Raw genomic sequence first — 25,828 nt, 5'->3', positions numbered from 1 at the left:
TTATAGCTGAGATTTATCATGCCAGTATCCTGCCTGTTGTCATTTCCCTGCCTCTTTGGTCAAGTGACTCCCATTGCTGGAAAAAAATTGAATCTCAAATTCTCCAATTTATAAGTATCTCTGGTTATCTCTAAACAGTAGGATCTCTTTCAACTATAGAACATGAATTTGATGAGAAGGGATGACTTCCAGAAGATCATAGTCTCTTCTGGAGTTTGCTGTTTCTCCTGACAGATGGAGAAAGGTTTCAGTCCTTGAGCAAGAAGACAGATAGTCTGATTCAGGGGAAGCAATTGGTAGGTAAGAAATATAGTGTTGGATTTTTTCCATTTCCTTCCCTGTTTTTTATCTACCTTTGTATTTCACTGGCAATTACACTTTTGGCATTGTGGCCAGGAAAACAGCTTCAAGCTGGGTTGATACTGCTGTGTCTGTGTTTTTCTTGAAGTTAAAAAAGTCAATTAAAAGTTGTTTTAATTTTCCCCTTATTTAGAAACTCTGGTTTAAATGACTTAACTTTAAATTGTAATCTCAAGTGATCCCACTGCTTGGTCCCTCTTCACGGAGGCGACCCCAGCTGTATTTGAGGTGGCTGCTGTTTGCCAGGTGGCTGGTGCCTGGCTCCTGCCTTGTCACAATATCTAGTGCTTGTCTGCCCCAGCTCCCTGGCAGAGGCCACAGCCCTGATGCAGAATACAGGAATGCATGCAACCAGCTAGGGCTTGACGCTGTGCCTGAGTTAATAAAATTTCTTGGGGCGCAGAGCATGGGGGTAACACTGCCAGGTGGTGGCTTTGTCTGACGTCTTTGCCATTTTCCCCCATACCCTTGCCTTTGAAAATGCCATAGAGAAACAACCAAAGTGACTCACTTTAGATTGAAAAAAAAGAACTTCAGTCTTATGCTGAAAAAAAGATGCTGTGTAATTTTTGAACCCACAGTGTCCCTAGAAGTGTAGGAACATTTGCACCAAGCTGCACCTCTGCTAATGAGCCCAGATGGAGCTGATTTGTTTCTGCATCTCTGGTACAGATAATCTGACCATGGATAATTGAGTGTTGACTCTATAAATAACCCACTTTGAAATACTTGTTTTAAAATTGTTTTCTCTTCTTCCTGTTAGCTTCCAAGCTTACTCTCTGTAGTCATTTCTTGGCTGACCAAGGGTTTCTCTCATCTCTTGACAAACATGTCCTATTCATTCTTCCCACCTGAAGTGAAATGTTACACCAAGCATGGATGAAACCAGGTTCTAGCACTATAAAGAGCCAGCTAAGTTGTGGTAGGAAATAATCATCCTAATGTTTTAACTGTGCTCCAATTGATTTATGTGGTTTAAACCAAAAATGACTGGCACACATGAAATTTTTGATACCTTGGAAAGATATTTATTGTATGCTTCTTCTCAGAGACGTCCTGTTGCATATATCATAGCTAAATGTCTTCAGGTAAAACTGGTTTCATTTGTATGGACTTGTTTCTAGTTGGACTTCTAATCGTCTTGGTTTGTTTGCTTACTGTCCGTGTTAAAACTCACAAGAACTGTTCTGAGGTGAGCTATGCCTTGTTTTAATGAGTTTTTTTTCCTCCTATGAGATTATGTAAGTAATTATAGAAAGTAATTAGAATGCCTCATAGGAAAAGTATCCTGTGTCTTCAGCTGGTGAGCATCTACACAGTTTTTTTTACCAAAGTTTTTTTTCTAAAATATGGTATGTGTGTGCTTCTGAGAGGATGCATGAAAAGTTGGAACCACTTGCTCTGGGTGACAGCTTGTTCAAGGCATTGGAAGGGGGAGAAGGGAAAACAGAATAGCACAGTTGAATTGTCACAACAGTTCATGCACCTTGGTAGGTAGTTGTACTGGAAATCACCTGTCTCTTTCCCCTGTGCCATTCCTGCCACATTAATCTATAACAGAGGCAGCATCAGTGGGTGAACAAATATGAATGGAATGCTTTAAATTAAGATCTGCACACTAATGGCTGGGTGGCCTTGAAAAATACCTTTCTTCATACAGCACCTGAAACACTGACCATGCTTCAGCAAATTTTGGAAGTCTCAATTTGAAAAAACAGAACAAATGCATATCTGAAAAACATCTTTTATGTATATACATAGGTGTAGCAGACATTTAATACTGTAACCATAAAAAAACTCTCATTCCAAGCAATGATGGGAAATTTTTTAAATTATGAATGGAGAAATAGTTTCTCCAAAAGAAGTAATTTGTAGCATGAGAAGTTCATTGCAGTGATGAATGGTCAATAGGTACATGCAGGGATAGAATGTGAAGTTGTCACTTGGACTCTCAGAGGCTGATTTGCCTTTATTTGATTCCTGTGCAGTTAGGTCTGAGTTTCTTTAGTTGGCACAGTTAGAAGTCATAAATTATGCAAATTAAAGTGAAAAACCAACTTTAGAACTAAATATCTGTATGTAGATACAGAACTAAAAAGTTTTTCCAAGGAAGAGAAGCAGATTAAAAATGCCCTACAAACCCACTTTTTTATTTGGGTATGTTTTTCAGTGTTGTCTCTTGGGTTTTTTTCTGTAGAAGGTTAAGAGTTTGGTTTCTTGTTTGTAAGAGCTATTGTATGTATTAAGGGAAACATGAACAAGTGAGCTCTTCCAGAATTATTTTGCACGTTCACTTTGGAAGCTGTATTTTAGGAGGTATCACTTGTGGTTATTCATGCAGCATTCCAAATAATAGCTCTTCTTACCTCTGGCAAATAACGTGCCTGAATGATGAGTGAACTAATTTATCTAAAATGTCTGGAATGAGGAAATGCTCTGAACTGACAGTTATGCTGCTTTTATAGCAGGTTTTGATAAAGCAAATTGAAACTTAAATGTAAACTCATTCAAATTTTAAACCAAAACAGTGTCCTTAGTTGGGCAGATCTGTGTGGTTACCTGGATTTTGAAAAGATGTCAGAATATTCCAAGGGAAGTAATTTGATACCTGGGAATACCCATGAGGAGTGGCAAACACAGAAAAGCAAGTAAAAAAAAAATCATATCTAGATTTCAGCTTGGATTACCTAAAATATTATAATCATTGTAATAATGCTATTAGTAATAAAAATAATAATAGCAATAAACTTTATGTGATTATATCTATTTTGTCAGAGAATTTTTAGACCTTTGCTAATTTCGTTCAAAAATCAGAAGTTTTAGCAGTCTTGTGAAAATCAGCAGCTGTGAGGAGACACCTTAGGTATTCCATGTGGCAGTAGTGCATATGCAGCTTGTACTGACAGCTGGCACATGTCTACCTGCAGACCAAACAGAGCTTTTCCTGCCTCTTTGGGAGAGGGACAAAGGACTGTGGATACAGAATGAAATGTTGAGGGTGCTGGGGAACAAAGAATATTGGGATAACAGAGATGGAGCAATTTAGCATTCAAACCTGTGTATTTTTAGAAAAAAAATTCCATTATTTCTGTGCTTAGAAAACAGCTTGTTAAGAACATTGATTCACCAGGTGATGGTTTTGGATCCCAAGTAACAGAGCGAGCCAAGAGGTTTAAACAACAGATTATACACAAGTCCTGCAAAGCTGTTATTCTGGGCTAATTTCAGTGAAGTTACTGTTTCTCTATAAGTTATTTGTAAGGAATGATAAAATGAGATAGTGATATGTCATCTGGATATTGAATAAAATCTGATGTCCTGTTTTGCACAAAGTCAGACCAAGAACGTGTCACCTAAAAATGATAGCCTGTTTTCTCAGAGTCAGTACAGCATTGTTTTTTTCCAAACCACATCAGTAGTCCCATCTCACTCTTCAATGGCTTATCTTTTCTTATCTGTAAAAAGAAATGACATTATAAATTTTTGGACTATGTAAAGCATTAAAGAAATACCACCTTTCTGATTTATGGTAGATGAGGGGAAAGATTTAATTAGTTCTTAAAACAATAATGTACATCATTTTTTTTTGTTATCGTTATGTCAATATAATTAAAGATGGAAATAGAGGTACAGTGCAATATTTTACCTGCTAAGTATAAGTAAATAAATAAAAATATGTGTCATTAGATTACTTTGAATGTGAAAGATCTGCCTGAGGAAACAGGTCTGTTACATGGTACAAAACATGAGAGGATGACAATACTAAATTTTCCTGCAACAATCTGGAGTGAAATGATTTAAGTTGGGTGTTTGAATAAATTAATAGGTGAGTTGTTTGTAAATTGGTACATTAGCCAAATAAAAGATTTCACATATAAAATCACCCACAAAATTCTGATTTGCTGGCAGTATTTACCTTTGAAAGTACCATGGTTTGATTGCTAGAAATATTTTAGCGTTTCACCTGATATGTCTGTTCTAAGTTTAGGGCTGATAATACATTTCCATCCTCTGAGTACAAAAATGGTGGGAATGCAGGTCAGCAGGTAGTAAGATACCAGTGCAAATGATGGTGAGGTCTGTTCTTGTGGTGTTAGCACTAGGCACACGGTTTAAGGTGGTATTTTGCTCAAACTCTCATTTCATGTTGGACTTACCTGAGCATCTCCTCCAGCAGAATGGGATATTTCTGTGTATAAGCTTTACTTCTTTGCTTTGGTAGGTTGTCAGTCAAAAAAGTGTGTAGCCAAGATTGGCTTGCTCTGTTATTTCTTTTTTGCCTGGGGATTTTTGGCCTTGCTGAGCTGAGAAATATGTATGACATGGAGTTGAAAATTGTCATTTTTCTGCAGTAGCAATGTGTCAGGTGGCAAGTGCTGGTTACACGCGTGGAATTGTGTCATTACAGGAGTGATGAATTCCTACTTAAGTCTTCAATTCCTTTTTTAATCAAGTTAATACACTAAATCATTAATATCCCCTTTTATAGCTGCAGAAACAGGCCTTGACATTACAGTTAAATCTAGGTCTTCCTGCTCAATGATGTGAAGACTGACATTGTCACCACAGCAGGGTATTCACACTTCTGTTGTTTTCCTGTCTCTCTGATTCTTCAGTGGTACCTTGAAGCTTCATATTTACATCTCAAAATCCTTGTAAAAGAAGCAGACAAGTACCCAGAAGCTTCAGTTTACATTTAAGATGATTAATTGCACTATTTGAAGCATTTTTTGATGTGCTGGAGTTCCATTTGACCCTTCTTTCTTTTCATGCTTTTTACTCAAGAGGAATGAAAGTGTTCCAGGAAATGCTGTATGTGGCTCTTTATGGCATTTTGCCATTTTTAAGATATTTGGCTACATAATTGTAAAATAGTGATATTCTAAAGATTATTTCTCATGTCTTTTATAATTAGCCTGACAAATGCCAAGTTATCCCATAAATAAAAAAAATTCCAGGAAAACAGCAGGTTCATCCTGCTGTGTTAGACAGACTCTTCTTCTTTCCTGGATCAAGGAAGTAAAAATTCAGTGTCTTCCTCTAGATATACACTTGTGGGTTTTGCTGCTTTTAATTTTGCACTTTGGTTCATTTCTGCAGTTACTTGAGTTGTATCAACAGTGATGAAAAAAAAAAACCAAAAAAGGGAAAAAGAAAAAAAACCCTGAAGCCGTTTTCAGCTCGTGTTGTTCTTGGCACTGATTCAGTTCTGGTGTCCAACTGGTAGGACCGAAACTTGGTGCTTAACAAGTGCCTGTAGTCAAAACAGTTGGTGTGTGCGAGCACTGATCTGGTATTTGCTGCGGCAGGTCATCTGCCGGATTTTTCCCCGTGTGCAGAATACCTAATCACGTTGCTGTGTTTCTCTGACGGCATCTGTGGCAATGTGAATCGCTTCACGTTCCAAAAGTACATGTTTACAGTCGTCGTAGAATCAGATTAAGTTGGCAGCCTGCTCCTCTCTGTAAGTGGCTCAGTTTACATTTCTTCTTCTAGCAGGATGTTTTGCATAATTTTGCTGATCCTACTCACTTGTAGACTTTGTGAAATGGAGAATCGTTTTAGTGGGTTTCTGTCAGAAAGCGAAGCTTGTGTTTATTGTAAATAAACACCAGCAGAACGGTGGTTATTTTAGCACTTGATAATTTCCCAATTATGTCATTTGACCTGGAATGAAGCTTGTGATTGTTGAGCAGTGTTTTATGCAGCGGATCAGTCCGGGGGCTGGAGCTGGCAGTTTATTTCCTTTGTCAGTTTACAAGAAGTATCAAAATGAAACCGACTGTGCTGTTTCCTTTCCAGTGCGCAGTGCAAGAAGGGTGGAACGGTTTGCGGATATTATTTCCAAACTTTTTCAGCTGGACTCGGAATAGTGTTTTGTCAAAAAAGCTGGTAAAGTTGTCCTTCAATCTTGCAACACTGTGCTGTAGTTTGCTAACATCAAATCCAGTTTTATTTTTGTTTAACCTCACGTACTGGAGTTTGCTAGTGTTTTTTCAGACTGTGGCTGCAAAATGAAAGTGCTTACAAGGTGTTTATGAATTCTTGTTATGAACCAGCTGCCAGTTCCTGCAGGATGACACATTTCTGCAAGAGTCTAGGTTGTTCATTTTCTGGTTACTGGCTGTTGCTTTTCGGGCATGTGTGGGTTTTTTTCTGTTTTGGTTTTATTAGGATTAATGCCAAATACATTTGCAAACTTTGAACTGGGATCAGTACAAGGTGGTAGGTTTCATTTACTGTTTATTGAAATTGTAAGTATATATTGCTCAACTTTGCACAGTGAAGGGCTGTGCAACAAAGCACCTCAGGGTATAATGTAAATAGAAAACCTGTAATTTGTGCATAGGCAGTGTATAAGTTACCATGAGTAACATCTTCATCAACAAGACTATGAGATACTAAATTTCATTACCATCTGCTTAAATATTGTAAATGGGGAGTAACAGTATTCATATTGTGTTAAGGGCAGTTGGATCAGTTACTTTATGCTATTTTAAGTAAAAGGGGTGTAATGTCAAGTGTTGTGATGAATACAAGCTTGAAAAGGAGTTTTATTATTCTATAAATGTTTACTAGAAGCAAATAACTTTCTTATCTTTCTGAGTTTTAGCAATTATATTTTGTATTTACCAAGTGTAATACCAAGCTATAACACTGGGTCTCTGAGTTATTCATGGGTCAACCTAAAATTGATTTTTGCTTTAGGCCTCTTGTACGCAGGAAGTTAGATCATGTTAAACAAGAGTAATGTTTCAAAATGACTCGTGCTGACAAAGTTTTAGTGTCTGTCTTCTGACAACATTAAAGGGGTTTTTTTCTTGTTTTGTTTCAACTATCTGGAAAAAAAAAACCACTGAAAGAAAAAAGACATATCTTTCTCTATGCTCAAACTGTATCATTACTTTTTTTCTCCATGATTGTCAGTCATATTGATGGAGAAGACACTAACGGTGGGCAAAAATTGTTCACTTGATTTGATCAGTTTAGAGTAGCGCATGTTGGGTGAGAATGTGGATGTAGGTGGGATATACTAAGAAATGGGTTTTTGTTTCTAGTCCAAATTAGAGATATCTGCAGTTTCAGGATCACATAAAGATCTTTTTTGGTAGAAAACTACCAAGTTTGACATATTTTACTGGCAGCGTATTTGCTGTAATGTCACTGTAAGGTTTGCTGTGAGCTAAGTGAGTACTTGATCTTGCGTGAAAGAGTCAAGGCAAAAATTTGAAAAGAGACTTTCTACTCAGAATGTGGTTTTGACTCATTTTCCCACACGTTGTGCTTGTGGCTCTGGAGCTCATGTTGCCCCTCTATTGCTTTTCTTTTTTTTCTTATGATTACAAGGAGATGTGGCGTTTCCTGCAAAACAGCTGCTAGTATTCCCTGGTGACCCATCAGAGAGGATCCAGTGGAGTTACAGATTTAAAGGCAGACCTAGAGAACTTTGGCAGCTGCAGCAGAGATTTGGGGAAAGGTAGGGGGTTGCATTGTGCAGGATGCAGGAAGGAGGATTAAAAATGGAGTACAGTGGCATAGGACAAAAGCTCTGAAGATTCAGGTCTCCAACAACATAAGCACTTCACATCTACAAACAAGTCAGATTTGGCTGAGAAAGCTGGACTATATCCATGTTTCCATAGGACATGGAGAATCTCCTGGAATAGTTTAAGATCATTTGCAATGCTACTAATGCAGAGTTTGCAATGCGCCTTAAAACAATACGTAGCGCCGGGCTTTTAGACTCCTGCCACTAAATAGAAAATGTAACAGATATTGATCTGCAATTGACTCTTTAGAAAGTGAAGTAATTCAGTGAGAGTGTTAAACTTGCCTCTGAGATTAATGCCATTAATACATTAACTGTTTGACAGCAGAAGTCACATGTTGCTTGTCACTTGCTTGCAGTGGCTGCACTGAGACAGCTGAGAGGTTGCAGAAGGATTAATGTGGTAAAGAGGATTGTAACTTCGATTGTGCTCCCATGCTCTTGGATTTGACAGCACCTGGTATTTAGAAACAAAACAAAATATGTGTTGTTATTTGTGTGGAATGTAAGCATCCATTTGGAAGTATTTAAATGAATCAAAAAAGTTATCCTTTAAACTGGAGCACACCTTCATAGCATTGCAGAAAAGCGTGCAGAATTTAGGTTAGTATCTTATCAGTGATAGCTGGTTTTCTAGTTGCCTTGCAGAGTTTAGTCATTTCTAGAAGCAAATTTCATTTTTCTTTAGTTTCATCAATGTCCACTGACTGTGTCACTGCTGTATGTATTCAAGGACAGCCATGTCCACAGCTGTGTGAATACAAGTTCACCTGCTCTGCTAGATCTTATCTATCTACACGCGAACTGCAAAGGAGTGTAGAAATTGTTACACAGCTGATTGTCTGCTGAATATGTTAGTATGTGAATATTTAATTCTGTAAAAACTATTTGATGTGCAAATGTCTTTTATATGCACATTGATTTATTGTGTAGGCTGTGTAATAGCAGATTTGTGCGTTGTGTGTCACCCCTTGTATATATGTAAAATAGGAACAGACAAATTAGTAAAAAAATTTTAAAACAGATGTGACCGCAAAAGTCAGTTTGATAGAGGAGCCACCACAACCACCCTGATATAGGCAGTTGATTCTGACAGCTGATGGCCTTCTTTTGTCATATATCCCCATTATTTCTCTGAAACATATTACCATTGTCTAAGGGTGATTCTCTACTGCACACATAGTAAGGAATGAAGAAGAGAGGCAACTTGATAGTTCTTGAGAAGGAATATACCAATATTTAGTTGCAATTTATGCCCTCACCATCGAGATTTGTCTGAGAATTCACACCTTTGTCAAATATAGCCTCTTGCAACCGTGCCTGCCCAGCTCAAACAGGGATTTTCTGCCCCTTTGGAGGGAATTACTCTTCCAGCTCTCCAGTGTGCCATACCTGCAAGGTGTTGCTGCCATCTTCTTCTCCTGACATTAAAGTGACATTCACCTTTGTGAGAAAATGTACAGATTTTACCTGTCCAGGAAGTGTCTGAGAACACCTATGGTTGTGTGGCACTGGCTATTTATTCTTTCTCCTGTGTGACTTTACAGAGGTCACAGTTTCCATTTCCATTTCACTTCTAAGAAATTTGAAGAAAAGCTGGGTAATGCTGATGATTCTCAAATGTGTATTAGAATATGTCTAAAAGGTGGAAGACTTTCTGTAGCCATGTTTTGGGGGAAGGGGACAGTTTAAGGAGGTAAAAGGAAATGCCAATTATAGCAGTTAGTTCTGATTACAAGAATGACCACCAATCTGACACACTCAGCTAAAGTAAGTAATTTTTTCCTTCCCTATCTTTTAAGTAAGCATCTTCTTAAAGTAGTGGGATGCACTTTATTATACTGTCATATTAAAACAATGCCTCTTCCACCACATTTTATGTTAGAGTGAAAAATCCAAGGTTAATGTAGTGTTTTGCTCTTGGGAACTAATAAATTGAGAACATCTGGGGAAAAGCACCAAACATTTAGCTTGACTAAAAATCCAGTACAAAAAGACTGTTGGAAAACAACTTGCTATGGTATGTGATACTTGGACAACATCAAAATATAAATTTAGATAAGCAGGATCTTGAATGTTCATCTTTCCAGAAGATTAATTTTAATAACAGAGTAATACATTTCATTTCCAAACATATCCATAGGGCTGATATTAATGGCACAGTTTAGTAAAAGGCAGTCAGGCTTGAGAAGACCAGTATAGCTGTGGTGAAAATTACAGTAATTAATCCTGCGTTTATATAAAATGTATGTGGAAATCATGTTTATTCCCAAGTTTTACTTTATATACTGCTTGGTTTTGTTGGTTGCATAGCAGCTCCTATTCATTAGTCCTCAAGTAATTAATGGGAAAGTTCAAATTTTGATTAGCCTAATTAAATTTGATTAAAGAGTTGTTGAGAAGGTTGATGAATCTTGGAACAATAACTACTATTTAATTAAATTAATAGTCCATGAATGGAATTATGCATTTCAGAATCAGATGTGTAGCTTACACAGGTGTTACCACAAATGTGAGGTGAAATGAATGTAAATCCACCGCATCCTGCGAAGGACTTTTAAAGGCAGAGGCCATTGAAGTGTGTGGTGGAGTAAATTTGTGGTGGCAAATGATAGGGGGCATTTTTTGGCGTGAGGAGAGATACTTTTGTATTTGAAAAATAATTAAGACGGTTTTGTTCTTCAGTTGCAGGAGAATCTGGAGGGAATTTCATCATTGGTAATTAAAGTTGTGAATTTGAAGATATGGAATTGCTTGATCTTAAATAGAAAATGTCTCTATTTAGTCATTGGAGATCTAATAGTAACAGTTTGGAATATTCTTTTTTTTAAGCATTTATCTTTGTTCTTGAGGTATTTGCCTATTGCAAATTAATCATGGATGAATCCTTTTGCTACTCGCAAGTTTTTACTTGTGAGGGTGCCAGACAAATTGTCATGTTTTGATTCTCTGTGGGAAAATTTTTCTTAGTTGTCCTTGAAATATCAAACTAGCGAGCGCAAAATTGATGATGCAAATACAAAACCTTCCCATGCAGCAGCAGGTCACTGGTGCTTCCTTAACCTGCTCTTGGCTGACTAGGTGGTACTGTTCAAGCTCAAAGAGTAGCACTCACGTGGATTCTTGAAGTTAAGTGCTAAAGGCTTTAGACAAGGAAAAATTGCTGCATGTTGAAGGAGAATCTCCAGCTTGTCTGAAGTTCTCAGTGTCTGATTACATTCTGCTTGCTACATTTGATTACCGTGTTGGCTGTGGGGGTACCTGGCTGATCCCTTGCTGTGGAGGCTCTTGGTGTTAGGGCACCAGCAAACTGGAGTCAGTGCCAGTGAACACAGCCCTGCTGACTGGAAAATTCCTCTTCCCCCAGCCCGTCCGTGCCGCCCGCTGCTGCCTTTGACTGGGGAGCACAGGGCTGGCTCACTGCAGGGTCAGCTGGCTGGGGAAGGGGTGTTTCACAAATTGGGCAGACAGGACTGTTCAAGATTTATAGCACTCCTCAAAATCTTGCAGCAAAAATGAGCTCCTGCCTCTTCTAGTATTTTGTAGCTGTGCTGAAGTTCACAGCACAAGCCTGTTGCTTGCTGCACACTGACACAGCTGGCTGGCCAAGCACTGGCACTTCTACCCTGGAGAAAGATAGGCTTTGTAAAGAATGGCCAAAACAGTCTTTTTACTTAACAATATGAGAGATAGGACATTTCTATCTTAAAAAATACTAATAACAACCAAACCAAAACAATTTCACTGAAGCGTGTCTGTCTTGTGTGGGGTCAGCCAGGCCTTGCTTTTTTACAGTGCTTGAGAGCTCTCTGATGCGAGTGCAAGCAGTGCTGACCTCCAGATGCTGTGTTTGTTACTGAGACATAAATTTCCTGGGGTTTTTTGCATGTGCCATTTGCTCTGTGTGGAAAAAAATAACTTATTACCCTGAATGGTGCTTGGAGATAACCAAGTGAACCTGGCAGAGCCTGCCTTTCTGGAAGGGCCAGGAGGAGTAGACCTTTTGCTACTTTTCAGTCGTCCTTTTGTTCTCCATATGGTTTCTCATTAAAATTGAAACAAGATAGTCATAAAGTAAACTTCCCAATAACCAGGTCGCATGAATTCATCATAAACCGTTATTGGAGCGTCTCATGTCTGTCACAGAGCATTTTACTGAGTCATCTTAGCTGTTACGTATTCTTCTTTCTTCTTGGCATGAAAGTGGTGGGACACCAAGTGCACCTCACACAGATTTTCTGGTAGATTATTGCCATTTATTTTACTATTCTTTACATTGTTTTGAGAGCACTTCATGGAGCTGATTTTCTCTAGTTACCATTTGGGTTGATTGCATTCACAACAGTAATGAACTGGTGTTCTTTAAAGTGATGAAAATCATTGTAACTAGCATAGAGAAGAAGAATTTCCTCTTTCCTGGCTTGTATTTTTAATTTTAGCCTATGACATGTTGTAAAATTCATTTCTTTTCTGTTACAGAACGAAGACACGGTTCAATGTGTAAACCTTCCCCTTCTCCAGCTTCTCCAGCCTCTAATTCCAGGACATCTCTAGTACAGATGAAACCGAAATCCTGTATCAGCGGCCATAACCCTGTCAGCAGCAACTCAAAGCCATTCAAAACGCCCAAAGACAATCTACTTACCTCCAGTAGCAAACAGCACACAGTCTTTCCTTCGAAAGTGTCACGGGATAAACCATGGTAAGTACCAAAATAATAGTTACCAAAGATGTTGATGTTCAAAGTATCTCTATGTATGTATCACAATCATGTGAAAAAATCCATATTCTCATTTTACCTCAGTTTGCAGTTTAAGCCTCTATATTTCTGAGGGAGAAAACTGTGATTTTTTTAGATGAAGGAAAAAAATTGTATATAGGAAGAGCAAAAAGGACTGGATTACTTTTGCGATGTTCCATCAAATGTGTTTTTCTAAGATGCATATAGCAAATGAGGTATGACCCAGTTTGCTATCTTTAAGGTCCATCTTCCATTACGCTATCAACCCTTAGAGCTGATGCTTTTAAACAGTTTAACAGGATAATTTTTTGCAGGGTTCTTAATATTGGCTTAACTGATGTTCATGAAAACTTACTGGTTATAGTCAATTATCTTCAATAGCAGCTCCTGTTGGAGTTCATTCTGTATTTTGATAATGTTTGATGCCTTATAAGATGACAAGAAAATTCTGGCTGCGAAAATCACTATTTTGGGGGTGTCTTACATCATGTACTGTGATATATATACACATATACAGGCTTTGAGACTGCCGTGCCCATCCTCCCGTGACTGTGATGATAGCAGCAGAGTTGCAAAAATATAAATGACAGCAGAACTGGGTCACTATTTTATCCCTTAAGAAACTGTTTTGTCTTTCATTATCTACAGGAAAGATGCTTTGTGATTAGGCCATTAGGTTGGGTGACTTGAGATCTGGGTTCAGTTCCTGGTTCTGTTATGCCTTGGTCTCCTCAGCTTCAGTTCTCTATCTGTAAATGTGAGATAGTGAGACTTCCTTTTTCTTAAGGTTTATCTACTTACTTTATAATTATCCTTTCCTTTTATATGTAATATCTAGCATAAGAAGGTAATGATTTTAGGTGGGGTTTCTGGACACAGCTGCCTTAAAGCAGTAAATCGTTTAATGCAAACATTCACTCATGAGACAAAGAATAAACTGTAATTATGTTAAAGGAATAGCTTATGCTTTCTGCCTGAAATGTGTACAAGTTGGCATGATTTCAAAGATAGCAGCTTCTGCCTAGCTGTAGAATTTACCTTGCACTGGAACAAACTTGATCAAAATCTATTCCTCCTATAAATCTGAACTCGCCATATTTTTAAGCATGACGAGCATTGTGGATAATTATGGCATAAAATTCTGAAAATGGAAAATCTGATTGTTTAGACTGTGCACACACACAACTTAATAGCCTCTGTCTTATCTGTGTGTGCCTTATTTACTACTTGAAACGAAATATTATTGACTGAATAGTGAGTGACTTTCTCTTCTGTATCTTGGAGAGCAATTTTATACAAGAGAGGATTCTTTTATAAGTCTAATTAAGAGAAAATCAGAAAGGACTTCAGAGTATTAACACTATTGACTATAAACCTGTTTCTCATCCTGTTACAGGCAGCAACTTACATATCCACTTTTCAGCAGACTAACTGAATCTATAAACAATATCTTCCGTTCTGGCAACAGATGGCATTCTGGCAGTCAGTAAAAGCTGGAAGGGAATAAAATAACTGAGCATTTCCACCAGTCCCTTTTCCCTTTATTGGGGACATCCTAAATATTTACTGATGATTAACAAGGTAGATTTAACCATTTAAAAGTGTTGTATCAACAGTGCTCTGTTGATTTCTTGGCAATGAATATGACAGTGGTTGTACCCAAGAATTACCTAATTCTTGCAGCCCTGCTGGGAGATCATACTGCAGTTTTGTTTTGGTTTTGGGGAAAAATGAGGCATATAGTAGTTAAAGATACTGTAATTACCATATAATAAATCGCAAACTGTCTGAGTGAAGATCAATGAAATCGTCTTGCAAAATTTAGTGTTAAGTGCCTTAGATTACATGACTTGTTAAAGAATAAAATGTCTGATAATCATCACAGGTTATAGAAAGCTGACAGCTGTTAAAGAAGAAAATGTTTGTTCTTATTCCATTAGAGGATTATAATATTTATTTAGAATCCCGGATAATATTCAGAAAAGGTCTGATTTAAAGTGAAATTATTCATAAAATTTATTATTTTTAAGGTCTGTCTGCCATTCAGCTGCCTGCACAATCCATAGAATTTCTTGTCTTATCTTTTGGAAAGAAATATTCAACTGACACAGAAACATTTGTCTCAAAAATGCAAATAAGGATTTATGGTGTATCCAAGTGTGTTGTGGTTTATCATCCTCAGAAGCATCGAGGTGTTCAGCTTTTGTCTGTTACATTGTAATCTCATACCATACATATATTTGACATAGGTTCTTCCAGACAGTGGTCAAATTAGCTTATTTCAGGAATTATATCACTTTAATGATTTCTTTTCAGACCTGGAACAACCTTTTTTCAGCTTGCCTGATTCTTTTGTGCAGCATCTTCTTTAAATTTTAGCTGTTACAATTAGAATTTTGGGAATGGCCTCTGCAACAGCGTAGCCCAGTAGATCTATCTGTTGCTGTGCCTGCCTTCATGTAGATCCAGCTTCTGCTGTTAAATCCGTTATAGCTTTGGTTGAGGCATCATCTTACCCTTTGACTGAGTAGCACTTTCTCTTGTTCACGTCCTGTGTTGTTCTGAGATGTGCCACAGAAGTTCAGGTTGCTCCATGGCTAATGCTTTAAAAATCATGATTGGAATGATCTGATAAAAGAGATCTGGAACTGTTTCATTTTTTAGCTGCAGTTTAATACTTCCCTTCTTGTAGTTGGAATATAAAGTATTATTGTGAATACATCATCCAGAAATATCTGTCAGTTCTGATTTTTTTCCCCTGTATCTCTAACATTGTTGCTATTAATACAGCAGTGCTAAGAGATGGAGCAGAGCTGGAACACCACTGCACAGTGCACAAGATAAATGCAAACCATCATTTGCTGCAGCTTACAGTCAAGGTGGTAAGAGGTATAGCAGAAGAGTAGCAAATGGGGGGAAAAAGGCAAAGAATTGGTAGTAATAACAATAATAATGAGCAAGGGATCATAATTAGTCAGCATAGCTGAGATGCTTACCTTTTATAAAAGGCATTCCTGCAGCCAGGAGCTCTCTTCCTCATTCCTGACCTGCCCAAAGGATGTTGCTTCACTTGTTGTGCCGCAGCACAGCTTCTGGGTGCTGCCATGGAGGATTTAGGTGCTGTGATGCTACGGGGTGTTCATTTCCACCTATCCATGATCCCAAGGCAGTATAAAATTGGGGTAAAGTGGTGAAGTAAGCTAGCCCTGAGGTACCAGCTGAAGCAGATCCCCTTGGCCTTCCTCCACAAAGTTTAGCCTGCCAGAAGTTCTAAAAATAAAAAAACCAAGATAGAAATTATGTGATTTTCATCTACACAGGGAAAATTGACTCTTTATGTAAACACATAAAGGATCTCAAAGGTTTACCGGTGGGTAATCATAAAAAATTTATAATGTCACTTTTCCAAGTATTTTTTTAATCATCTCTTGGTCTTTATTTCTTTCTGTTAGGAAATACCATTGTTCATACTGAGGCTGAGAAAGTGAAGATAGTCATGATTTAAGGATATTCCTACTGCAGCATGGAAGCAAAACTCAGCAGAGTTAACTTGGACCATATAATCTTAACATTAAATCACAAACACTTTGTACACTGTAGAGGCAATCCCAGCAATGTAGAATAGAGCAGTGTTTTATGGTTTTTTTAAGTGTTTGTGAATTTCTTTTCTCACAAATTTGAAAAGAGTTGAATGAGTGGCTGAGCTTTTGGAATGAATATAATTACAAATGACCAAAACATAAACCCAGCAAAATTACATAATAGGAAGGAGAAACAATTTTTAAAAGCCAGAGAAAAGGCAAACAGAAATAAAAGGAGCTGCAGGTATGAGAGTGTTGTGACATACTACAATTATTTTTCTTGCTTGCTGAAAGGGACCTACAATGATCCTCTAGTCCAACTGCCTGACAAAGCATGAGAAAACAGAAGGAAATGTTTGTTATCTTATCTGAAAAAGAGAATGAGCTTCTAAAGCCTGTCATGATCATGCACTTTGTGTAGCCCTCAGACATTTTTGAGCCTTTCTCTGGTTCCCTTCTAATCAACATTGGTATTGTACCACTGGTCAACAACACTGGAAGCCATATTCCATTATCAGTACAGCCAGGGATGTGTGAACACTATTTCTTCCTTGCCATATCTCTTTTTTGATATAAGCACAACAATAAAATAAAAACTCATGTTGCTTTTTTGCTTTGACCACTAAGTATTTTTGTCACTATTTTCCAGTGTGTTGTTTCCCTGTATTTCACTGCAGACTGAACAGCTTGTTACTTCACATGTAACTTTGCATTCACTTGTATTAAAATGTCTCTTTGAATTAATGAACTTTACTGAACACTCCATACTGCTTTTTATAACTGTCTTTGTCTCTTCATTATTAATTTCCCCTCAATCCCAATTCCATCAGCAAATGTTATCACCAGTAAGATCATCCTTATTTCTCAAGTTCACTGAAGTTTTCAATCATGCCACACTTGGTAATGATGGCTAAAAATCCCCCTAGCAAAACACCCTTCATGAATCATAAATCTCTGAAAAACTAGGTTTGAACTTCATACTGTTTAACATTTACTTTTAAATTGTTCTTGTTTGTGTTTTATAATGCCTTTCAAAAATTAGAACACTTTCATAGTTATCTTTGTCGACTAAACTGGTAACCTCATCAAAAAATGAAACCATATTTCTTTGCCAGGATTTGATTCACAGCAAAACCCAAAATAGTCAGTCAACTGATTGTTTATCAGTTTACTTTTATTAGCATTTCCATTATTTCTTCCAAGACGCTTGGTTTGGGTTTTCAGCATGGATGCAAGAGCAGCATGCAGCTAGCTTCTCTAGGACTCCAAGATTCAATTAGAAATTAATATGCTGAGACCCAGTATGTCTCCAACTCTTTTGGAACTCATGGCCACATTATGCAGATTTCCTCATGTAAATAGAAAAAAAACAATCATTATTTTTTAGCTGGCACTTTGCACTTACTGAAGGAATCAAAAAGCATTTTTATCTGACTGGAGAGAGTTATCCTGCTTCCTTCTTAGTACAGAAGAAATAAGGAATATTTGCTTTGATAGGAACTGTTCTATTGTCTTTTAGATAGATACTCCTATTCTTATTAGAGTTTCTTTTGTCAAAAAAAGTAAACTTGTCTTTACCGAATGCAGATTTTTTCCTCACTTTTTATGTTTGTTGCACATTGTTTTTCTAATTGTCCCTTTCAACAGATGTCTTTTAAAAAAATCAAGGCTTTGTTCAAAAATTCCTTTTAAAATACAGTCAGTAAGATTAAAAACCTGATTTTTATTTTTCTTACCAATTTTTAAAATAAATCCTCATTTTTTTACTCAACAAACTCTGTTTGGGAGAAGAATTCTTTCTAACCCTCAAATACAAATATAAGCATTTGTGATTTATTTACTTTTTTAGACCTTAGTACTTGACCATGGTCACTGGTCTTGTGCACCTTCCAATTTGCTGTTTGGTTATAAATTCATCTTTATGTGTTATGACAAGATTAAACTAAAGATCCTCACTGTTGAATGCAGTAAAAGAGAGAGAAATTATCATCTCTATCTTCTGAAATCATAAGTAATTCACTGTAGAGTGCCAGGAATCCTATAGAATATGTGTGTATACAAATACTGAAGTATTTTTCTTTTTTCTTCTACACTACAATGAAATGCATAATGAAGGTTGACTTGTTGATCTGTAACAAAATGAAGCAAAAATATTCCCTCCCCTGGGCGTTTTTCATTATCACAGTGATCCATCCATATGTGCCCTAGGATTTGAGATTCTGAACAGTGCAAAACAGAAAAATCCTGTTCATTTTTATTAACTGTATTTTGCTACTAGATTAGGTAATACACTTGACTTTTTCACTGCATATCAGTACTTTGAATTAAAATAGAAACTGGGCATGAAGATTTGTTCATATGTATTCATACAGTTTATATATAGTAGAACTACTTAATGTAGAGTAAAATTCTCTTATTTTCAGAAAATGTAATTGCCATCTGTTTAAAGACAAAACCAAAATAATTCCTATGCTGAGGTGTTACAATTCTTGCCTGCCATTTAACTTAATAAATTCAGAGCAGTTTAAAAAAGGACAGGATCAAATCCTCTCTTTCATAGCTACATGTTTGCATTAATTGAAATCTTTAATGTGGTTCTGATTTTGTGAGAAAGGTATATTTTTGGCTTAGTTACTGGCCGTGCTCTACACTTTACTGCAGTTGCATCTGTATTCTGTCTGACTGCTACATTTTATGGTACCACAGTAGATAGAAGTTTTATATAATGTAATTCCAGCTCCAGAAGATGTCTTGGCATCTAAATCTTCTTTATAGTTTTGTATACTTATTGTTTATATCAAAGTTTGTACATTTTCCTATGTTAAAATACCCTTAGAATAAGGTTTATCATCTTCAGCAGCTACAGAGAAACAGAGGTTTGTAGGAGCCCAGGAAGGTCAAGGCTTGAGTTATTTTGTATCCTGCTACGATGTTTCCAAAGTGTGTCCCATGTAGAATGCCATCTCAAAGTCATCTTTTTCTGATTGTGAAAACTCCACATCTGTTAAGCATTCCTTCTGTAGAAAGGTGCAGCAAAGGTGCTGTTTTTCAGACACAAAAGACTGAAATTATGTGTGAGTTGTGAATGGGGGGGAAGTCCCTAACCATACATGCATCGTGTAATTTTTTTTATTTGGGTTTGTTTCACTAGGGAGGGGTATGTAATTTATATATTAATTAGCAGTCACAAGACATCCAATTTTGGAGTTGTTGAGTAGATAAAAAGCTATCATTGGATATATCCTAATGCAGATAGAACCCAGAAATATTAAAATACTGTTGCAACTGAAAATCACTTGTCTCAGTCTTTTGCTGTCAAATTGAGAAGGCAATATTTGTCTGTGTCACAAATATGCAGGGGTGGTAGTTAAGTTAGAGTAGGTTAGTTATAGCAAACTTTACTCTGAGAAGAGCCAATTAAGTTAATAATTATATTGAGAATTTTTATTTTTAAGTTCCTAAGATTTTTTTAAAATACACTGTAGTAATGCTCAAGTCATCAAGGATTTTAGTACTTTTAAAGGGAATTCTGTTAAGATTTCTATGCTTAAAATCTCTTTTCTCCTTGTTTCCAGAACTTGTATGTCATTCAGACACATCTGAGCAAATGAATTATTTTTGTGTTTGTTTAAAAATATTAATATTATTAGCAAACTGCTTCGTTATCATGGTGAGTTTAGTACAGCATACACATATCTGGTATGTGCTTGTGTTAAAGGCATGAGACCTTATTTGTAAGGGGTATGTTTTGCTTAGTACCAAATACTGATTTTGCTTATGAGTGGTAGGGGATTGGATCTTCAAAAAAAATGTACAAAGGTTCATTTTCATAATTCTCTGCATTGCCAGGCTTTACAGATGCCTGGCTTTGTAAACGCTTGATTGAACAAAACAGCCAGTAGTGGTATCAAGTATGTCATTTTAGTCTGGTCTTAAGATACCGTGTCACTTGCATCAAAATTTTTGTATCTATGGAAGGGGATTAAGTAACCATAAATCTTCATTACAGAAGATATCAGTTGAATATTTTTCTTTGATTTTGCAGCGTTCCTGTTCCAGTAGTCAGTCTAGAGAAAATTCCTAACCTAGTGAAGGCAGATGGTGCCAATGTTAAAATGAATTCTGCAACCACTACCACCATCACCTCCTCCTCAGCTTCTTCATCCACCATACCTGCTCCAACCTTGGTTAAATCTGGTTTGACATCCAAGTCAGTGCCACCATCACCAGAAAAGATTCTGAATGGCAAAGGAATTGTAGCTCCATCAATAGACAAGAAACACCAAAATGGCACTAAAAGCAGTAACAAGCCTTACAAAAGACTTTCAGGTGAGTGATGTTGTAGTTCACTGTATGTGGTAATCTGTCTTTCTTTGTTAATGTTTCTATAGCTCATAATGCAGCTAATAAAATGCTGGTTTGGGTTTGATTTTTTTGCTGTAAGATGACGGTTTGCATGTATAAAAATGAAAGCTTTCACACTCTTAGCATGTGTAAAGTATTTTCAAAGTACACATTCTGTTTAGCTTGAAATTACTGGTTGACAGGCCAAATACAAATTTTTAAGAAAGTAAATTCATTGAAACAGAAAGGCAGAAGACTTCTTCAAGTCATTATGGTATTTGGGCCTGTTTACAGCAAAAGAAAATGTGCCTTGGTAGGGTGACTTTGGGTTAGTCATGATCAAGTTGAACAGGTTTAAGACATTGGTTTATGCTCCAAGTCATGATTTTTTAAAGAATCTTTTTACTTGGTTTTAGATACAAGAAAATTCTTAAGGAGATACAGGAAATGGGGGAAGTCTTAAAAGTCGTAATTCCCCTTCACCCTCTCCCCCTGCAATTCACATACGAGCAGCAACATTTTTAGCATGAGGATTGTGATCTTTCTCAGGAAGACAGGACAGTGGAGTTGAGGAAATGACATTAAATGGGAAATGTCCTCGATGGCCTTACGCAGGGTAATTTGGAGGATGCAGGTCCCTGTCCAAACCTGCCACAAAGCACAGAATGCCACGTTGTGGGAATGCAGAGGCTCAGTTAGAAAGGTTGCCATCCATTGGGAGGAGGAATCATTTTCTGTGGAATTCCCCAGGGGTGACCCATGCCAGCTGTTGGGCAGAGAGTGGAGAATTTGCTCCCGAAAGCTCAAAACAGATTTTTTGCTCTGAATGAAAAGAAACAAAGTGTTTTGAGGGCTTTTATTTCATGGGTTTTTTTTTTTTTTTAAAGCAAAAGTAACTGACTCAAGTTTACAGCTCCAGAAGCTGTGCAGGGTCTATTCATCAGCTGGCAGTACTTTGTGACTCGGGCAGGAACTTCTTGTGTGTACTGAAAAGCTAATTTTGCTAATGGCAGCATGATCCGCATTAGATCGTCACTTTGGCACAAAGTTAGTTCACATGATTTCTAAACGTGCACTAGTTGTGAACAAGTATAAGTTGTACATGATAAATGCATTCATTTCCAGTTAATGAATGTGCTCTATTTTTTTGCCTGAATATCAGGTCTTTTTTTTTCATTTTCTCAAATTTGGCAGTTAGCCTAGGGTACTGCTACCATGGCTAGATTCCAGACCAGTGTGAGGTGTTTGCTAGGGCTTTGTGGGGCATGGAACAATGCCATTGCCTGAAAGGATTCAGTACACTGATTGCTTCCTTAACTGGTTAAAGGTGGCATGTAAGAAAACAGAACTCTTGTTCATTTGTAGCATTTCACAAAATGAAAAAAAATTACAAGAAAGTAGCTTAAGATCAGGCTTTAATCCTTACATTTCACTAAGGTCCAATATATTATTCTAATAAAAATTCTCTATATTTTACAGTTAATTTAGAATTTTACTTCCTTTTAACCTATTATTTCTTTTATTGTTTTAGATGCTTAATTTAGCTAATCAATTCAGAAGTCCTCCTTGAGCAATTTAAACTGTTAGTGGTTTTCCTCATGTCGCCATGTACCACGGCAGGGCTGTAGGTGCTACTTTTACATTTTTGTCCAAATGATTGCAGAAATGTGTTCATAAAGAAAAATAAATTCTGTAGGGCCTTCCTTCATCTTGCTGGCTTTTTCTGTGGAGGTCACTCTGATGCTGTTCTTCCTCTAAGCTCTGACTTGCAGTGTCTTCTAGGCTAGATAACCTAGCCTATGGTGGAGGTTTCTGCACAGGACTGACTGAGCACCCAGATAGGCATATATTCACTTTTATATGGTAAACAGGTATGCAGAACTGAGACTTTTTTTTTCAGCTCCTCTGTCATGATCTGATTTGTGATCTGTTCAGTCTTACTTCCACTGCCTCGAGTGTTGGTGCAGGAATGCAATAATTCAGGGATGATGCAAATCGTAGAAGTCCTGAGAGCACTGGAGATGAATTGCCTGTAGACTGTGTGTCACTATGATGGATTTCTCTCCATTATTATACAGGAGTGTGCAAAGGCTGAGAAAAAGATCTTGGAAGGTCAATGAGATGATGATTTGAGATACCCCATAATTTCATTATTTCACATGAAGAGGATGAAACTGCAGCTAGGGGACTTAGGTTTACCCTCAGTCCACTGCCTTGGAGCTGTACAGATGTTAATTTTTGAAGCTCCCTAATAAGTCTGGCCAGTTTGCATCTGTTTCCTTCCCTTTTTAGGAACCTCTACTCTCTCTCAGACCATTTCCCTGACTGTGATTGAAGTTTGTTTTTTTCTTTGCTGAGAGCTGGTGGTTGTTTGGGTGATAAATGAACCTGCCCTCTTTTCAGGAGCACTGTCCTTGTTGAGAGAGAGGAAACAGCTTGCAGAGCCACAAAAGACAGTCTGTAGCTGCCCAGCATAAATGGATCAGTGTTTCCTAGTAGCAAACTGCAAAAGAAAAATTTTTTTTTCCTAAGTCTTCCTTAGTTCTGGTTCTCTCTGGGATGAGGTTAAGGAATGCAGATGCCCAGCTTACACCAAGAAAACTGTTGTGTTGCAAACAATAGTTTGTGACAGTTCAGTTTTGGCCCTTCCTCCTTCTTTTGGTGAGATTATAACAAATGCTCTTCACTTCGTCCACTGAACGTGAAGAAATGGAATCCATTCCAGAGAAGCAGCTTTCTCAAGCTGTGTCTGTGCACAGGGGTCTGGGTGTTGCCACACTCCACATTTTCTAACACGGTAGTCAGAAGCTGCATTTTGTTATTGATAAGAAGGTGGTAAGTTTCATGTAGTGTGTTGCCCAAACCAGGCATGTCTGTAGCTGGCAACTAGATGTTCATCCTTTCTTTGGACTATCAACCCATGCTCCAGCCAGGAGAAGTGGCTCCCAGTTTGTTTAGTATTTTCTGTTTCTCAAGGAAAGCTTGTTATTTTGTTTTTCAGTCAATGGCAGAGGCTTCCACTCTCTCCTCTTATAACTCCTTGGGTGGATTTTATCTGTATATGTTTTCCTAATAACTGGCTTTGGTATAATCAGTCCTGCAAGTCTTGGTTGGGCCACTTACTGACAAGTACCAGTCTGAACCACTTTTCATTTTTGAAGTCTGTTACCCTGTTGGTCCAAAACAGTCCTTGCTTGGTGATTTTCAGAACATGTTCCATAGCCTTATAATTGCCCTCAGGACTTTCCATTTGAAGGCATATTTATTGGTCCATATTGTCTCTTTCGTTCGTTTTTTTTTAATTTTCATTGAAGGTTTTTAGGTGGGTAATTCAGGAAACTAATAGGAATCTTACACTCAAACCCCAGGAGTAACTAACTCTCTTAGTTCATGAACATGTGTTTTCATCTATTAAGTAGAAAAAAATATTTGTTATATTGAGTCATGCACAGCTACTTTTGTGTTTCTGTTGTGTTGTAAATGCCAAAGAAACTACAATTACTTATATTTCAGTCCTTTTGTAGATTTCACAAAAAAAACTGTGCAAGCTGGTTTTTCCAAGCTCACTATTTTGTATGGTTCTTCTAATAGGTTAATAAAATAACCATTTAATGTTTGCATAAACATTTTTAAGTCTGTATAGCAGAATACATAAAACTGCTAGTAATTGTGATATCTGGAGGAGAGTTGCTGTCTAACGTAAGCTACTTGTCCTTACTTTTCTTCTTCCAGCTGTTCTACTTGCTATGATGCTGTCATAACATTGTAACACAGCTGGGAATCGCTGTCTTCCTCTTAGCTCCCACTTGTTTGTTTATAAAGAATTTTTAGATCCTCTGATTAAATGTTGTATTTGAGTACAGAATGTTTATTATATCTGAATGTAAAACCACTGTATAGCTAAAATAGGATTTGGCAAATAGTTTATATTCCCCTATCAAACAAAAGCAAATCAGTCTGCCAATTACACCATAATTTGTCAAAGTGTATGAAGGTAATGGTAGACGGTTTTGATGTCATAAACTAAAAAGTGTATATCCATAGTTTTGTTACAGCTCTTAGTGCAACCCCTAACATTATTTTAACGTAACATAAAGGAGGTGGTGCTATCTGTGGCATAGAAATACTAAAATATTGATGAAAATTAAATATGCAAATACAGCATATTAAATATTAATGGCTTAATGTTAATAATGAGTAGAACTCATATAAATGCCTTTTTTCATAATCTCTGCAAATTTTAAACTCCATCCCTCCCTTCACTTAGGTAAATAAAAATTAACATACATGTTACTTTTATACAGGTTTAGGGGACAGATTTAAATAACTTTTAGTTTTTAAATGCCACCAGTAATCTTCTATTTACTTTGGAAACACCATGAGTTGTTTTCTAGAGTTTCTATGTCAGAGAAATGTTGTTTAAAGCACTTGTGATACCATTTGTGTCTCAGGAGCCAGATTTGCAATTGCTGTATTTCATGGCCTCAGAGGCAGCCACAGTTAGAGGGGGAATTTAAGTCACAGGGATTTGGCTTCATCTTTTGTTTGGGCCACTCCACTGAGTACAGCTCTGTAAGCAGACTTATTTCCATGAAGTCTTTGACTGAAATTGTGCTATAAATGGTTTAAAACATGCAAGGACAAAAAAAAATGCACAACTATATGAGTGATGCACATAGCACTGTTACGGGATGCTAGGATTGGGATCAAGTGGTTCAGGTTGAGCCTGACTGAATGAAGTTCTAATAGGCAAAAACTATAAGCTACTCCAGTTAAAACTTCTGTAATAATCTTTTTTTCTCCTTTCTCATTCTCCCATCAAACAGAAAGAGAATTTGACCCAAATAAACACTGTGGAGTACTGGATCCTGAAACAAAGAAACCTTGCACAAGATCGCTCACCTGCAAGGTATTTTTCTTAGAAGATAAACTATCAGATGCTTTGTTATAGTTTAAATCCTACCACAGTAGTTTGAGAGGTCATACCTGCTCCTGTCTTACAGACAATGGGTATGGTATTCAGGCGCTGTCTTCAGGTAATTCTTTTGTGTAATTCTGTTTCTTTGAATCAGAGCATCTGCGTTATTCCACTGATATTTCTAAAAAGATTTTTTTCTTGTCATTTTATTATGCAAAAAGCATTAACATTTCATGTAGAAGCCCAAGTGTTATTTTAAATGCTTCTTTTTTGGTTCATGTGTGCAACAATGTTGGAGTATAGTCCGTTTTTAGTAAAAAAAAAATTAACATACT

General features: G+C 37.1%; 1 protein-coding gene across 9 annotated transcripts in view; it reads left to right on the top strand.

Annotated features, from left to right (window-relative positions):
* ATXN7L1 (ataxin 7 like 1) overlaps positions 1-25,828 on the top strand; it is a 113,709-nt gene that overhangs the window by 68,906 nt on the left and 18,975 nt on the right. For 7 of the 9 annotated variants that reach the window (XR_014846277.1, XM_085040695.1, XM_085040665.1 and 4 more), the window contains 3 exons: positions 12,389-12,611; positions 20,277-20,560; positions 25,402-25,484. Coding sequence is in view for 8 of the 9 variants with exons in the window: in XM_085040695.1 (XP_084896821.1) it covers positions 12,389-12,611; positions 20,277-20,560; positions 25,402-25,484 (590 nt within the window). In the remaining variant the exon portion in view is untranslated. Of the gene's footprint in view, positions 1-5,657; positions 5,825-6,156; positions 6,253-12,388; positions 12,612-20,276; positions 20,561-25,401; positions 25,485-25,828 lie in introns of those variants that run through there. The other 2 variants (XM_085040675.1, XM_085040685.1) reach the window with 2 other exon arrangements.

Source organism: Lichenostomus cassidix, chromosome 1Aa (genome assembly GCF_008360975.1).
Source record: "Lichenostomus cassidix isolate B80296 chromosome 1Aa, HeHo_3.0, whole genome shotgun sequence".
NCBI classification, from domain to species: domain Eukaryota; kingdom Metazoa; phylum Chordata; class Aves; order Passeriformes; family Meliphagidae; genus Lichenostomus; species Lichenostomus cassidix.
Note: the sequence above shows the minus strand (reverse complement) of the source record. Positions and strands in the feature narration are given on the sequence as shown.